Source organism: Nyctereutes procyonoides, unplaced genomic scaffold (assembly GCF_905146905.1).
Source record: "Nyctereutes procyonoides isolate TBG_1078 unplaced genomic scaffold, NYPRO_anot_genome, whole genome shotgun sequence".
Taxonomy (NCBI): Eukaryota; Metazoa; Chordata; class Mammalia; order Carnivora; family Canidae; genus Nyctereutes; species Nyctereutes procyonoides.
In genome coordinates, this window is record NW_026575117.1 from 1,035,297 (window position 1) to 1,049,080 (window position 13,784).

General features: G+C 43.2%; 1 protein-coding gene across 1 annotated transcript; it reads left to right on the top strand.

Annotated features, from left to right (window-relative positions):
* Positions 1 to 11,254: 11,254 nt before the first annotated feature.
* LOC129515138 (olfactory receptor 6K6) lies at positions 11,255 to 12,214 on the top strand. Its single transcript, XM_055333865.1, has one exon. It carries the CDS (start codon positions 11,255 to 11,257, stop codon positions 12,212 to 12,214), a length of 960 nt encoding a protein of 319 aa, XP_055189840.1.
* Positions 12,215 to 13,784: the final 1,570 nt, after the last annotated feature.

A 13,784-nucleotide genomic window follows, 5' to 3' on the forward strand; every position in this document is an offset into this window, starting at 1 on the left:
GTTTTCAGCAAGGCCACTTGTCAGCAGATGGAATCAAATACGGACAGTCAGAGCCCCACCTGCATTTAAATGATGGGGCCTTTCTTTTCAAGCAGCTCAACAGCCTGGAAATGAGGTTCATAAGTAAAATGTGTATGTGAGTTGCTTTGCAAACGATAAAGTGATCCTGTCTGATTTGCAAATACTTATCAGTAACCCTGAGCTCTTACAATATCAACTATTCTGTTAGCTAAGCAGACAATCTTGCTATTTGGACATTTAAGTTGGTACAAACTCCCCTAAATGACATTTTGGTGATTTTTTACTGAGACTCTTGAGACTGTTTAGAGCCTGACTTTCACCATAGAGCATAAGGAGAATATTTTGAATGTTAAAATATGATGTACAAAGATGCATTGGAATATCCATTATAATAGTAAGTTGGAAGCAACTTAGGTAGGTAGGCATTTTTATTGTTTGAGGTGAAATGTCAGAGACACAAAATGAATTGTGACAGAATGATCCCCTCTATGGGTAAGAGTAAGACCATTCACGGTGAGTGTCTGAAACACTGAAGTGCTGGTGCAGGCTTCCCTTGACCAGCCTCATCATTAACCAAGGAGTAAAAAGATAAAGCCAAATATGATGCTAAATTTAACTTACTTTAAAATATAAGAGCTCAGAGCCATGCGATGTGTCTGTATGTGCAAACTAATCTTACCTGAATCCAAAGATGATTAGTTAATAGTTGGAATATATTAATCTAGAAATCAAGCTCTAGGAGGGTTTGGTGACATTTGAAAGAGTGATCGACAGTCTACGCCCAACAGCAGGTTGGCTAGAGCTTCAACTATCCATATCTGTACCCACACCATACGGCTCTTTAATTAGCACAGAACAGGTCTTCAAAACCAACATTTGGACCAGATGATTCTTCGCTGGAAGTGAAACGTGGGATACTTTCCTGTGCATTGTAGGATGTTTAGCAGCAATGCTGGCCTCTACCCACTAGGTGTCAATGGCACAGACCTCTCTCCTAGTCACGATCACCAAAATGTCTCTAAAATCACCAAATGTGGGATCCCTGGGTGGCGCAGCGGTTTGGCGCCTGCCTTTGGCCCAGGGCACGATCCTGGAGACCCGGGATCGAATCCCACATCGGGCTCCCGGTGCATGGAGCCTGCTTCTCCCTCTGCCTGTGTCTCTGCCTCTCTCTCTCTCTCTGTGACTATCATAAATAAATAAAAATTTAAAAAATTTTAAAAAAAAATCACCAAATGTCCCAGCAGAGGGGGAGAGGGAGTAAAATTGCTCCAGTTGAGAACTAGTGGCATACAGAACACGAGAATCTGTGGGAGGTGAGGGAAGAGTAAAAAACCAGGTGATGAAGATGTGTGGATTGGCTAGAAGTACACGTAAACCCTCCCGGGAAGTGATAAAATAAGACAGTGACCCAAGCCACCCCTAAACCCGAGAGGGCACAGTAGGTCCATGAGGCATTCATTCCTGCGCTCACCCTAACAGAGGATCCACCAGCTGATCTCCATCACTCGGTTGGCTTTTCTTCCAGGGAGAATTTTGTTACATTTTGTCTTTGACTGAAACTTTTATTCCTTCCTCTAATTGGAGAGTATAAAGTACAGAGATTTGGGTGAAAGAGATCAAGATGTACAAACTTGCAGTTATAAGATAAGTCATGGGAAAGAAAAGTACAGCATAGAGGATAAAATCAACGATATAATCACGGTGAATGGTGACCGGCGGCAGCCACCGTTCTCATGGTGCACATGTGTAGGGTTCACAATTGCCAAGTCTTTATGTTATTCACCCCAAACTCATATAACATTATATGTCAATTATACCTCAGTAATAAAGAAGAAGAAAAAATAAAGTTGGGACTTGCATGAGCTTCTAAGAACAGCTTTGACTATGCTTCGGCGCCAGCTGACTCATAAACGTCCGCACGTGAGGCAGATTTCCGAGACTTGCCGTCACTGCATGAAAACACCTGGTGGTGAAGGTGTTGGTGATGGGGCCTCCACGTGCACGTGACGAGACGGCAGTGCGACAGCGATCGGACTCCAGTATATACCAGAGCATCACACCAACATGCACACTTTCAACTTACACAATGTTAACTGCCAATTAAATCTCAATTTTTTAAGATTGAAATACGTAAAAACATAAATGGAGAAAGCTACTGATATCTACCCAAAAGAGACGACTGTGAACTGGCAACAGATATGAAAAAAAATAGATAAAATTATTTTGAGATCAGAATACCAGAGGATTTAAACAGACAAAAAGTCAGCTTGGTATATGACAACCAAATAGTTTCTTAAAAATTTTTTGTTCTTGCTTTTTATAGATGCAGCAGATTATGAAATCTGTGTTGAAACAGGAGAAATATGAGAGATAAGATTTCCCTTTGTTTTTCTGTAAGAAAACTTCTACCTAAAAAAAAGAGAGATTCACAAGAAAAAATAATGTGTGCTTTGATGGTTTCTTGCCTTAATTACTCCTACCTAGATTCGTGTTTTCCACCTTGATTTGTCTCAGTTTTCCCTCCACCCAGCTCCTGGAATAATCTTTCTTAAATGCAAAGCTGTCAATACCGTGTCTGAAAATAGACCTGGAGGTGGATCACACAGGCTTCCAAATAAAGCCTGAACTTCTTAGCATGATAAATAATATGGATGTATATGAGATTTTTAACTCATTTTGACATCCCAGTATCTCTTAGTTCTATTATCCCCTATTTGAATTCCTCATATGACAGACGTTAACGCTGTTATTCTCAATTCTTCTTTCAGGGGTAGCCAGGAGATAAATAGGGAAGTCAGCACTGTGCTCAGTGGCCAGTACATTTTGAAATTAGGAAATTGAAACTCAGAGGAGGGAAAAATTGGCAGGTCATCAGAAACTTGAGTCTTTAGAAAGGAAAGAATATATATAGTGCACTATATATACATATATATATATGCAATTTGAAGTAGATTCTTGGGCCTCAAACCATATCTAACTGGACTCCTGTGTTTTCTGGAAGGATGGGTAGCTCAGAATCTCAACTACTTAGCTCCACCAGTTGCCACAGCATTAAGAGCATTTTCTGACTTGACTAAATAAAATGCAAGCATCCTACATCAGAATTTAACCCAGAAATCAGAGGGGGTCAAAAGAGTCATAGAGCTTGTGGCACAGACAAAATTAAATAGATGCTTGTTATCGCTGTCCAGTAATCTTGAGACCCAAATTCACCAACCCTTTCATCCCTGAGCTAAGAATCTTTTCCCCCTACCTCATGTGTCTGCAAAACCTCAATGAAGTTTCCACAGGTCTTCACTGAAAACCAACAGAAAAAAAAAAAATCTGGTCGTGTGACAGTCTTTCTTAATATATAGCAAAATGCCACCCGTGCACCCACCAAAGCACAGAGTCCACCCCTCATCCCATAGCCACCTCTTTCAGAACTTAGGGAGACACTTCCGTTTGCCAAATGTCTTCGTCTCCATTGTTCTGTGGCCCAACAAACAGGACTGTTATAACTGCAGCCACAACTCTAGGTGTCTCAGGAAGCCTCCAGGGGGAGAAAGGCTTTCTTCAGAAAAGCTCTCCCCAGTCACAGGGACAGCAACTCCACGTCCCATTTGGTTAATTAGGGGAACACTTGTCGCCATGCTCCCCTTTCGTGAGGTTGGCACACCTTTGGGAAGCTGGGTCTGTGAGTCAGGCTAGACATCAAATGGAAAGAGACGCTTGGTTTTCTTTTTTGTTAAAGGGGTGAGAGAATTGTTTACATATAAAAGTATCTGCTGAGACAGAGGAAGAATGAGGAACAAGAAGGGCCAAGCTAACAAAATGTGGTTCAAGGCAGAAGGGTTTCTCCACTTTGCTATGAAGCAGTGGTTCAGTGGCACACAGCAGCTCTGAAGTGCATCGCTGAGGAGTCCGCCAGCAGCTGCCCAGCATGGCTCAGCAGAATTTCTCACGGGGACCCAAGGGGTCACAGAACCACTAGCAGTAGGGGCAGGAAGGAGAGGCTCCCATCCATGATGTGTCACATGCTTCGGGCGTCCCAATGGCAGGTGTCCCCGAGGGGCTGGAATGGAAGGGGTTTGAGGACAGCCTTTCCTCAACAGGAAAGATGTATTGATGAGCACATATAAGCTAGCCCTTAGAAAGACCTGGGGTTCAAGAAGCTCCCCCTATAATGAGTGGGGAATACACTATGGCAGTCTCTCATGGAGCTGAAGATGTGAGTGCTCCACAACACAAAATGTTCATGCCCCATGAGTGATTAGTTTGTATCACATTAATGTAAGACAAAAGTGATTTTGTTTTAAAACTGCTGCACCCCAATGTTTCTAGCAGCAATGTCCACAATAGCCAAACTGTGGAAGGAGCCTCAGTGTCCATCGAAAGATGATGGATAAAGAAGCTGTGGTCTATGGATACAATGGAATATTCCTCAGCCATTAGAAACGACAAATACCCACCATTTGCTTCGACGTGGATGGAACTGGAGGGTATTATGCTGAGTGAAGTAAGTCAATCGGAGAAGGACAAACAGTGTATGTTCTCATTCATTTGGGGAATATGAGTAATAGTGAAAGGGAATATAAGGGAAGGGAGAAGAAATGTGTGGGAAATATCAGAAAGGGAGACAGAACATAAAGACTCCTAACTCTGGGAAATGAACTAGGGGTGGTGGAGGGGGAGGAGGGCGGGGGGTGGGGGTGAATGGGTGACGGGCACTGAGGGGGGCACTTGACGGGATGATCACTGGGTGTTATTCTATATGTTGGCAAATTGAACACCAATAAAAAATAAATTTATATATAAAAAAATAAAGCTGCAGCTAGATGATCTGCCTTGAATGATTCTCAAAAATATGTTGAGCGAATGAGCAACTTATACGATAATACCTAAAATATAATTCAATTTATATAAATAGGCAAAACTCTGCAGAGTAAGGGACACGACATCCCGGTTAATGGTGATACGCAATATGGAGGGCGAAGGGTTGGACCAGGGAGGAGCAGTTAGTGGACTCGCAAGTTATTGATCATGTTCTCTTTCTTAGTCAGGGTCATGGGTTCATGTGAATGGGACGTAAAAAAGTACAAGCAGAAAGAGGCATAAAGGGTAAACTATTCTCTAGAGAAAATAAAGAAGGGGAGAATATTGGCGATGTGCTGGCCCTGAAAGCAAGCATGAGTAGAGGACGGGTATGTATTTTAAGGTGAATACATTTGAGCATATTTATTAGTGGAATGGGCACACGACATAGAGAGGAAGAGCTGAACAGGTATAGACAGGTAGGACAACTGGAGAAGCGACATCTCTGTCTGAGATGACATGAGCCCAGAGCTGGGGGTGCAAGCAATGTGTCTTAGCTGGTAAGGTGCTTTCGGGGAACCAGAGTGCAGGAGGTGAGCAGGAGAATGATGACAGACCAGCCAATCACTGGGTCACTATCTGACTCTTAAAATTAGTTAATTCACCTTTTCACCGATTATTTATTTATTTAACCATGTATCATGCTTCAAATGCTTATCAGGGGTCTGTTTTAAAATACCACCTTTTTGCTGAACAAATGAATGAATGAATAATTTTGTTATAATTAATGGGGGACACCTTAACAAGGTGATTTATATTGCAAACAGCATGTACAAGTGTGTAATTAAAACTCCATTGTGTGAAAGTAAAATAAAATAAAATAAAATAAAATATAACATCACCTTTTACAAAACTAGTTATTGAATAATAGAATCCTCTCTGCTCCACTCTATATATCCATTTCTTATCAAGGTTTTTTGTTTTGTTTTTTGGGTTTTTTTTTTTTAAAACTCAAATCCATTTTCAAATTCTGTTTCCTTTCTACATCCATGTCTACCAGACCATTAGATATTTAACACTTCATGCCTGTTTTATGTCTTTTTCCAAAATGATAAAAATCAACTTGTGTTGTATATTTCTTTTTTCTCTGACTTTACTCACATGGTGGTAAATTTTAGGCTCAAGATTTAGTTTAAAAAGGAGAAGAAGGAAGGAAGGAAGGAAGGAAGGAAGGAAGGAAGGAAGGAAGGAAGGAAGGAAGGAAGGGAGGGAGGGAGGGAGGGAGGGAGGGAGGGAGGGAGGGAGGGAGGGAAGGAAGGAAGGAAGGAAGGAAGGAAGGAAGGAAGGAAGGAAGGAAGGAAGGAAGGAATCCTTCTGATTGTATTCCCCTCTCACTATGAAAGCTCTGCTCTTGCCAAACCCAACACCACGTAGATCAGGAGAGTGGTACAGGCCCTTGGAAGTCCACTGTTTTTCAAGGTCTGTATTCTATCAACAAAGCATGAATTTCTATATTGCATATCATTTCTAGCATTTTGAGTTGTCACATTGGTTCCTGTTTGGCTGTGTGTATAAAAAGTTCCCTGTTGTTTAGATTTGCATTTCTTTGCTTATCAGTGAGGCTGAGTCCAGATATGTACATGTGTGTATGTATCATACGTGTTTATATATAATATATATATTCACCTGATTTTAAAAATCATTTTATTTTTAATTTGTAGGAGCTCTTTATATATTCTGAGTAATATTTGTTTTCAGTTACATAATTTACAAATACAGACTCCTAATGTGTAGTTTGCCTTTTTTACTTTCTTTATAGTACCATTGGGTAATTGGAAATATTAATATACCTGAATTTAATGTTCTTTTTTCTTTTATAGCTCATATTTCTATTGAATTGTTTATGATTTTTCCCCACTTGAAGTGATTAAATATTCTCCCAAATTTTATTTTAAAGTATTACAATTTAAAAAATATATGATCTTTGGGGGGATAAAAGGGAGTGCCTGTCTGGCTCAGTCGGTAGAGCCTATGAGTCTTGGTCTCAGGGTTGAGTTTGAGCTTCATGTTAGGTGTAGAGATTACTTAAAAATAAAATCTTTTAAAAATTAAAGTATTAAAGTTGACTTCTCATTAAGGGATCCCTGGGTGGCGCAGCGGTTTAGCGCCTGCCTTTGGCCCAGGGCGCGATCCTGGAGACCCGGGATCGAATCCCACGTCGGGCTCCCGGCATGGAGCCTGCTTCTCCCTCTGCCTGTGTCTCTGCCTCTCTCTCTCTCTCTCTCTGTGACTATCGTAAATAAATAAATAAATAAAAAACTAAAGAAAAAAAAAACTTTGTTAAAAAAATTTTTGTGCTAGCTGTAGACTGGGAATGTAATGAGGTCAGGACAAATTCTATTTTATGTTTTTCATATGCTTAAATAATGGTGCTGGGACCATTTATTAACAATCAGTCCTTTCTCCACAGACCCCTTGAACCAACTTTCCTCATGCTCCCCCAGCATTCTGCTGTCTCTGTCTCACCATATGTCAAAGCTCCATACTGCATCCATCTGTCTCCTGGCTTCTGTTAGCTTGTTAAGCTGCTCTATTATAACGTTTGATATACAATAGGACAAACCTTCCCATTTTAAACTTCTCCTTCAAAATATCTTAGTCTTGTCCCTCACCTTGACACGCTCCACTCCCCCCCACCCAAATGGAATTTTGATTGAAGTTACATTGAAGGCACAGATTGTGTAGAATTGGCATGTTTCCACAACTCAGACATTCTATTCATTCATACATCATATCAACCAATTTATTTAGATGTTCCATGTCTTCTAATAACTTTATAAAGTACTACATTTATGTGTAACACATCCTTTAGAGTTCCTTGTTTTTGTTGACATTCCAAATGACTTACCATCATTATTATTTTTAGAGCAGCAGAAGGAATGAAAAGTGAAAAATGAGCAAAGTAGTGTTTACTGAGTGTTTCTTTACCGAGTGTTTCCAGAGCAGTGTGGTCCCAACAGGTCTGGTATGACACCCACAGCTACTTTGTCCCCAGTGTCCAGTTCTACACTCCCCTGTGAGAACGGGGTATTTGGCCTCAGGGAAGCTTTTGAGACTTGACCCTGGGGAATGTCTAATTACTGTGTGACACTTTTCCCTTAATTTAACCCTCAGAGAGGAGAGCAGAACGCACCACTTTTCTTGAGATCCTGCATCATCTAAAGAGAAAGTCCCTGGAAAGGATTGTTTTCCGCTCTACAAATTCCCCCAAGAGCCTCCTAAGACATCAATATCCTTGCCTACAAACTGGCAGAGGGGAGGTAGCTGTGGAGACCAAAGAATGTCGTGGTGGCCTCGGACAAGGTAAGTGTGGAAGATTGTTGAAATTATCCAGTCGAACTGTGCACCTGCCTCCACTCCTCCTCTACTTTCCTTGTATTTGGACCCAGATTTGCCTTCGTTTTCTGAGTAAAGTTTCCTCAATGCATGGGGTAAAACTTCATATTTTAGAACTTGAATGCATGAGTGAAAAAAATTAAAAGAATAAAATATGAAATCAAGAAGAGCCATTAAAACAAGCATAGTGTAGCTACCAGGTAAAAATACTGATAATATGGAAGGTCTTCCCAACACTAAAATTTTGTTGAAGCCTAAAGAATTGTGGATTCCTGGGGAGTCACAGAGAAATTCACTATTTTTTTTTTCCAGGACTAAAATCAAATTCGATGTTGTTTTTTTTTTTTTTTTACTATACAAGGGATATTTATAGGCTGAACTTCTTAGGCACAGCTGATTATTTGTCATTCCAGGAATCTTTCAAGTGTTCTGTACATATCTCAGGAGTAAGAGTAATGTTTTTTCTACCTTCACGTAGCCCTCGAGCCTATGGCAGTGGTTGGCACCTAGCAGAGGGTCAACGAACATGTGAGAGTCAACTGAACAAATATGTGAATGATGAACAATGGTACAGTCTTCCCAGTGAACAGGGCCTCACCCAGGGCAGCAAAGTAGACACTCTCTTGCCTTTTATGAGCCAATTTGTGCTGAACTTGCTTGTCTTTTCTTATAATCTCATAGCCTCCTGTTTTGTCCAGCAACATTCTCCATAAGGACTATTCTCTGTGCTTTCGGCTGAGAAAGGACAGAGAAGTGCTTGCTTCAGCCCGAGGGCACTCTGATCTCACGCCTGTCTCCATGCAGGCTCTGCCCTTCTGCCAAGCACTGATGCTTCCTCCATCCCAAAACCTTCCTCAAGACAAGAGGCACTTTATAGGAATTCATTTTCCTAACCTGCAATGCATTTATTTTAATCTGCTTGTGACCTGAAAAGAACAAAACACACCTCCACTCTCTCATTTCAGATTTGGGGTAGTCCTGAGAATATAGCGGTACTCAGAGTAGTAAGTAGACAGGGTGACTGGTGGCTCCTGATCTAAATTTCCCACTGTGGTGCAAAAACTAATAGTGGAATTTAAAATAATAATAATAATAATAATAATAATAATAATAATAATGGAATTTTAAGGTCTACAGATCAGGCTTCCAGTTATTGTTTTGGATCGCAGAAATGTGGATTTGAACAAGTTGTTTCTCATCTTTGGTTCTCAGTTTTTCTATTTATAAAACAATAATAATAATCTGTCTGTCATAGGTAAAAATAAATGGGATAAAATATGTAATGTGCCTGCTATCATGACCATCACATGGGAACTCTTCACTAACACTACCTCATTCATCCTTTATGATTCTTCCTGCGGAGCTTTCAGGCCATGGTTGGGGGGCAGGAGTGGGGAGATACTGCTGATACACAAATATTACAAATATTTGAAGTGTGAGAAGCTTAGAAGTCACGGAAGAGGAGAATACCAAGCACTCATGGGGGTCGGAGGAGAGAGTGTTCACTTCCAGCGGCGCAGATCCATGAGAGCTGCAAGATGATAGGAGTGTTTGCTGGACGCTGGCAACGAGGATTCCAATAGGAAGAGAGTGAGAGAATGGAGGGAAGGAACGACATAAGCAAAAATAGAAACACAGGAAATGCGTCCCGTTTGGCTGAGCTAATGAGTATGTAGAAAAATATTTGGCTCTAAAATTTGATTGGAATCAGATCAGAGAAGACAATAAATATCAAGCTAAGATCGGTGGGGCTTATCTTTGAATCATTTTGAAAAGAACAGGGACAGTAAAAGCCATACTTAGGCACATTCATCTGCAGAATGGCTTGTTGGAGGTAAGAAAATCATGAAAAAGTCGTTAAAATAGTCAAGGGTGAGAGGTACTGTACATGACTATCACGAACCTTAATTCACCTTGCAAAAAGTCTAGTAGATGACAAGTAGATGTGGGTCTGATTTCTACTGCAGCTGCATTGTGTGATGTCTCCTTCCCAAGACAGTCTTAGTTAGGTTAGAAGTGATTTTTTTTTTTAATTCCACAGCCCTTAGGTGTGACCCAGGAGAGGGGGATGTGCGAGGTGGAGTTATATGCTTGTCCAACATCCAGTGACCAACAGGCACAAAGTGGTTCTAGAGAGACTCTTGGCCTGAGCAACTATCAATGTCAACTACTGAGAGAGAGGAGAGGGGGGAGAAGCAAAGGAATGTGAGGAGGAGTATTTCCTAACATCTGGGCACTTAGCATCTAACAAGAAACAGATGTCACCATGAAACGAACAGAAACGGGGCAGAGACGAAGATGACCATTCAGCCAGATCAGATTGTGGATGAGGGCCAGAAAAGGTGGGAAAGCCATGGGAGGAATTATTGAGACCAGGGCTCCTGACAGCGTCTCTGTATTTTTTTTTAAACCACTCTGAAGAACAGGAGGGGGGGGATAGTTGAAAAGAGAAGTGCACATTTTGGGGGGACCTGGGTGGCTCAATCAGTTGGGCATCTGCCTTCTGCTCAGATCATGACCTCAGGGGTCCTGGGATGGAGCCACCAGTCAGAGTCCAGCCTCCAGCTCAGCAGGGAGCTTGCTTCTCCCTCTCCCTCTGCCCCTCCCCTGCTCGTCGCTCATGCCCTCCCTGTGTGCATGCACGCTCTCAAATAAATAAAGTCTTTAAAAAAAAAAGAAGAAAAAGGAAGAAAAGTACACATTTTAAAGCTAAACACAGAGGGACAGAGAGTAAGGGGGGGAAGAACCAAGAAATTAATGAACCTCCAGAAAATATGTCCAGATAATTAATTTGTTGTGTGGCTTTGTGTTTTCTTGGCATCCACTGAAGATGTTTACAAAAGATGCATTGAGGGGCCCCAAAACAAATATTCCAGATGTTTCTGGCCGCGGGAGCTACAACTGAGAGATATTTCCAACTGGCCTATCTAGGCCCCCCAGAGTCAGCTTACGGAGCTGACCGCGAAAAGGAGTGGGGCGGTTTTCAGTGGCTGGGCACCACCCCCATTCCAGGAGTTTGTCTCCTTTCTTCCCCTTGCAGATGACACGGCTGGAGACCCTGGGGAATCAGACTATGGTGACTGAGTTCTTGTTCTCTGTGTTCCCACCTCTGCATCAAGGTGGCCTCCTGTTTTTCATTCCCCTGCTTCTCACCTATGGATTCATCATCACTGGGAACCTGGTGATAGTCATTGTGGTCCAGCTGGATGTGGCCCTGCACACTCCCATGTACTTCTTCATCAGTGTCCTCTCCTTCCTGGAGGTCGGGTACACCACCACCACCATCCCCAAGATGCTCTCCAGCCTGGTCAGTGAGCAGAAGACCATCTCTCTGGCTGGCTGCCTCCTGCAGATGTACTTCTTCCACTCCCTGGGCATCACGGAAGGCTGTGTGCTGACAGCAATGGCCATTGACAGGTACGTCGCCATCTGCAGTCCTCTCCGTTACCCGACCATCATGACTCCCAAGCTGTGCACCCAGCTAACAGCTGGGTCCTGCCTCTGTGGCTTCCTCCTTGTGCTCCCTGAGATCGCGTGGATTGCCACCCTGCCTTTCTGTGGCCCCAACCGGATCCAGCAGATCTTCTGTGACTTCACACCTGTGTTGAGCTTGGCCTGCACAGACACATCACTGGTGGTCATCGTGGACGCTATCCACGCAGTGGAGATCGTGGCCTCCTTCCTGGCCATCGCCCTATCCTACGTCCGGATCATCGTGGTGATTCTGGGGATGCCCTCGGCCGAGGGCCGCCGCAAGGCCTTCTCCACCTGTGCCGCCCACCTTGCTGTGTTCCTGCTCTTCTTCGGCAGTGTGGCTGTCATGTATCTGCGGTTCTCAGCCACCTACTCAGTGTTTTGGGACACAGCAATTGCTGTCAGCTTTGTAATCCTTGCTCCCTTCCTCAACCCCATTATCTACAGCCTGAGAAATAAGGACATGAAAGATGCTATTAGAAGGTTTTTCTGCCATCGGAGGAGGGCTGGTGGGGTCAGGGGGTAGACCTGGAGGCTGGACTCTGAAAAACCTCCTGGAAGTTCAGCATTTCACCATTTCCTGTCTTGTTCATGAGTATGATCTATTTCTACTGCAGAAAAATAACACTACTCGCTCTATTGTTATAAATAAGAACAAAAAAACCGCCTCGTCCAGGATGTGGGCAGCAATGTCATAGCCTGTTTGTGTCAGTGCCCCTGCTGTGTTGTGTCACCGTAGTGGTACACGTGGCTTCTACTGCTATTGGGCACAGGCTGGCTTCCTCCTTGCCCGGCCAGCCGGGCTCCTGCCCTTCTCTTCTGCGCCCCCACATGCTGGTGAGGCCGGACAGCGGGACGAAAGGGATGAGAAAGACATTGTAGTTCTGATCATTGCTACTGTCAACTGGCCCCAAGTCCTCTTTCCATCCCTGAATCCCCTTGTTCAGAGACAGAGGTGGTTTCAACCTCAGGGCTCTACTTTATTCTCTGTCCTCAGTAAACACATAGTTTTGTTTGATCTATTTGGTGTTCAAGAAATGAAATTATACCGGGGCACCTGGCTGGCTCAGTTGGTTAAGCGTCCGACTCTTGGTTTCAGCTCAGGTCCTGAGATCAAGGGCCAGAGTCAGGCTCTGTGCTCAGCAGGGCGTCTGCTTGAGACTCTTTCCCTCCACCCCCCACCCCACTCCTGCGCATGCTCATACTCTCTCTCAAATAAATAAAAAAAAGTCTTAAAAAAGAGAAAAAGAAATGACATTATACCAATCAATGTCTTTCCCCAAAATTTCATGAAACCCACCAGTCACTGATTGTAGGAGTCACTGACTCTGTCCTCCATGGGCTTCCAGTCCTCATTGGGGTGACTGTGGCATCACAGAAACACCGTCCAAACCAGATTTTATACCTTGTTTTGCCACTAAGTTGTGCTGTTTCTGTATCTGTAATACTTCTGGCTGGATCAGATCAGTGATTCCCCAAAACCAGTTGGTCATCAGAATTTATGATTTAGAAAATCTGAAAGTGAAGCCCATGCATGCATTTGCATTGCTTTTGGGTTTTTTTTAAAGATTTTATTTATTTATTCATGAGAGACAGAGAGAGAGAGAGAGAGAGGCAGAGACACAGGCAGAGGGAGAAGCAGGCTCCATGCAGGGAGCCCGACGTGGGACTCGATCCTGGGTCTCCAGGATCAGGCCCTGGGCCGAAGACGGAGCTCAACCGCTGGGCCCCAGGGCTGCCCCTGCATTTGCATTTCTGAAAAGCTGACCCAAACTTTCTGAGGATGGGTCAGAGTTGGTCACTAAGATCATCTCCAGCCCTGGGGCCCTTGCATATTTATAAGGGCTGACATTTTTTAATAACACCCGAGCTTGTGGTAAGTACCTTACACGCATCGTCTCATTTGTACTCACGACAATCCTGTGGAAGCAATATTAACCCTGATTTTCCCAATGAGAAATGCGAATCATAGAATTTCAATAACAAGTCCGAGCGCATGGAGTTAATGATTAGGAATCCAGGGCAGAAACACAACTGCAGCTGCCTCCAGAGCCAGGGCCTATTCACTGTAATCCGGGCTGGCTTCATGCAACCTT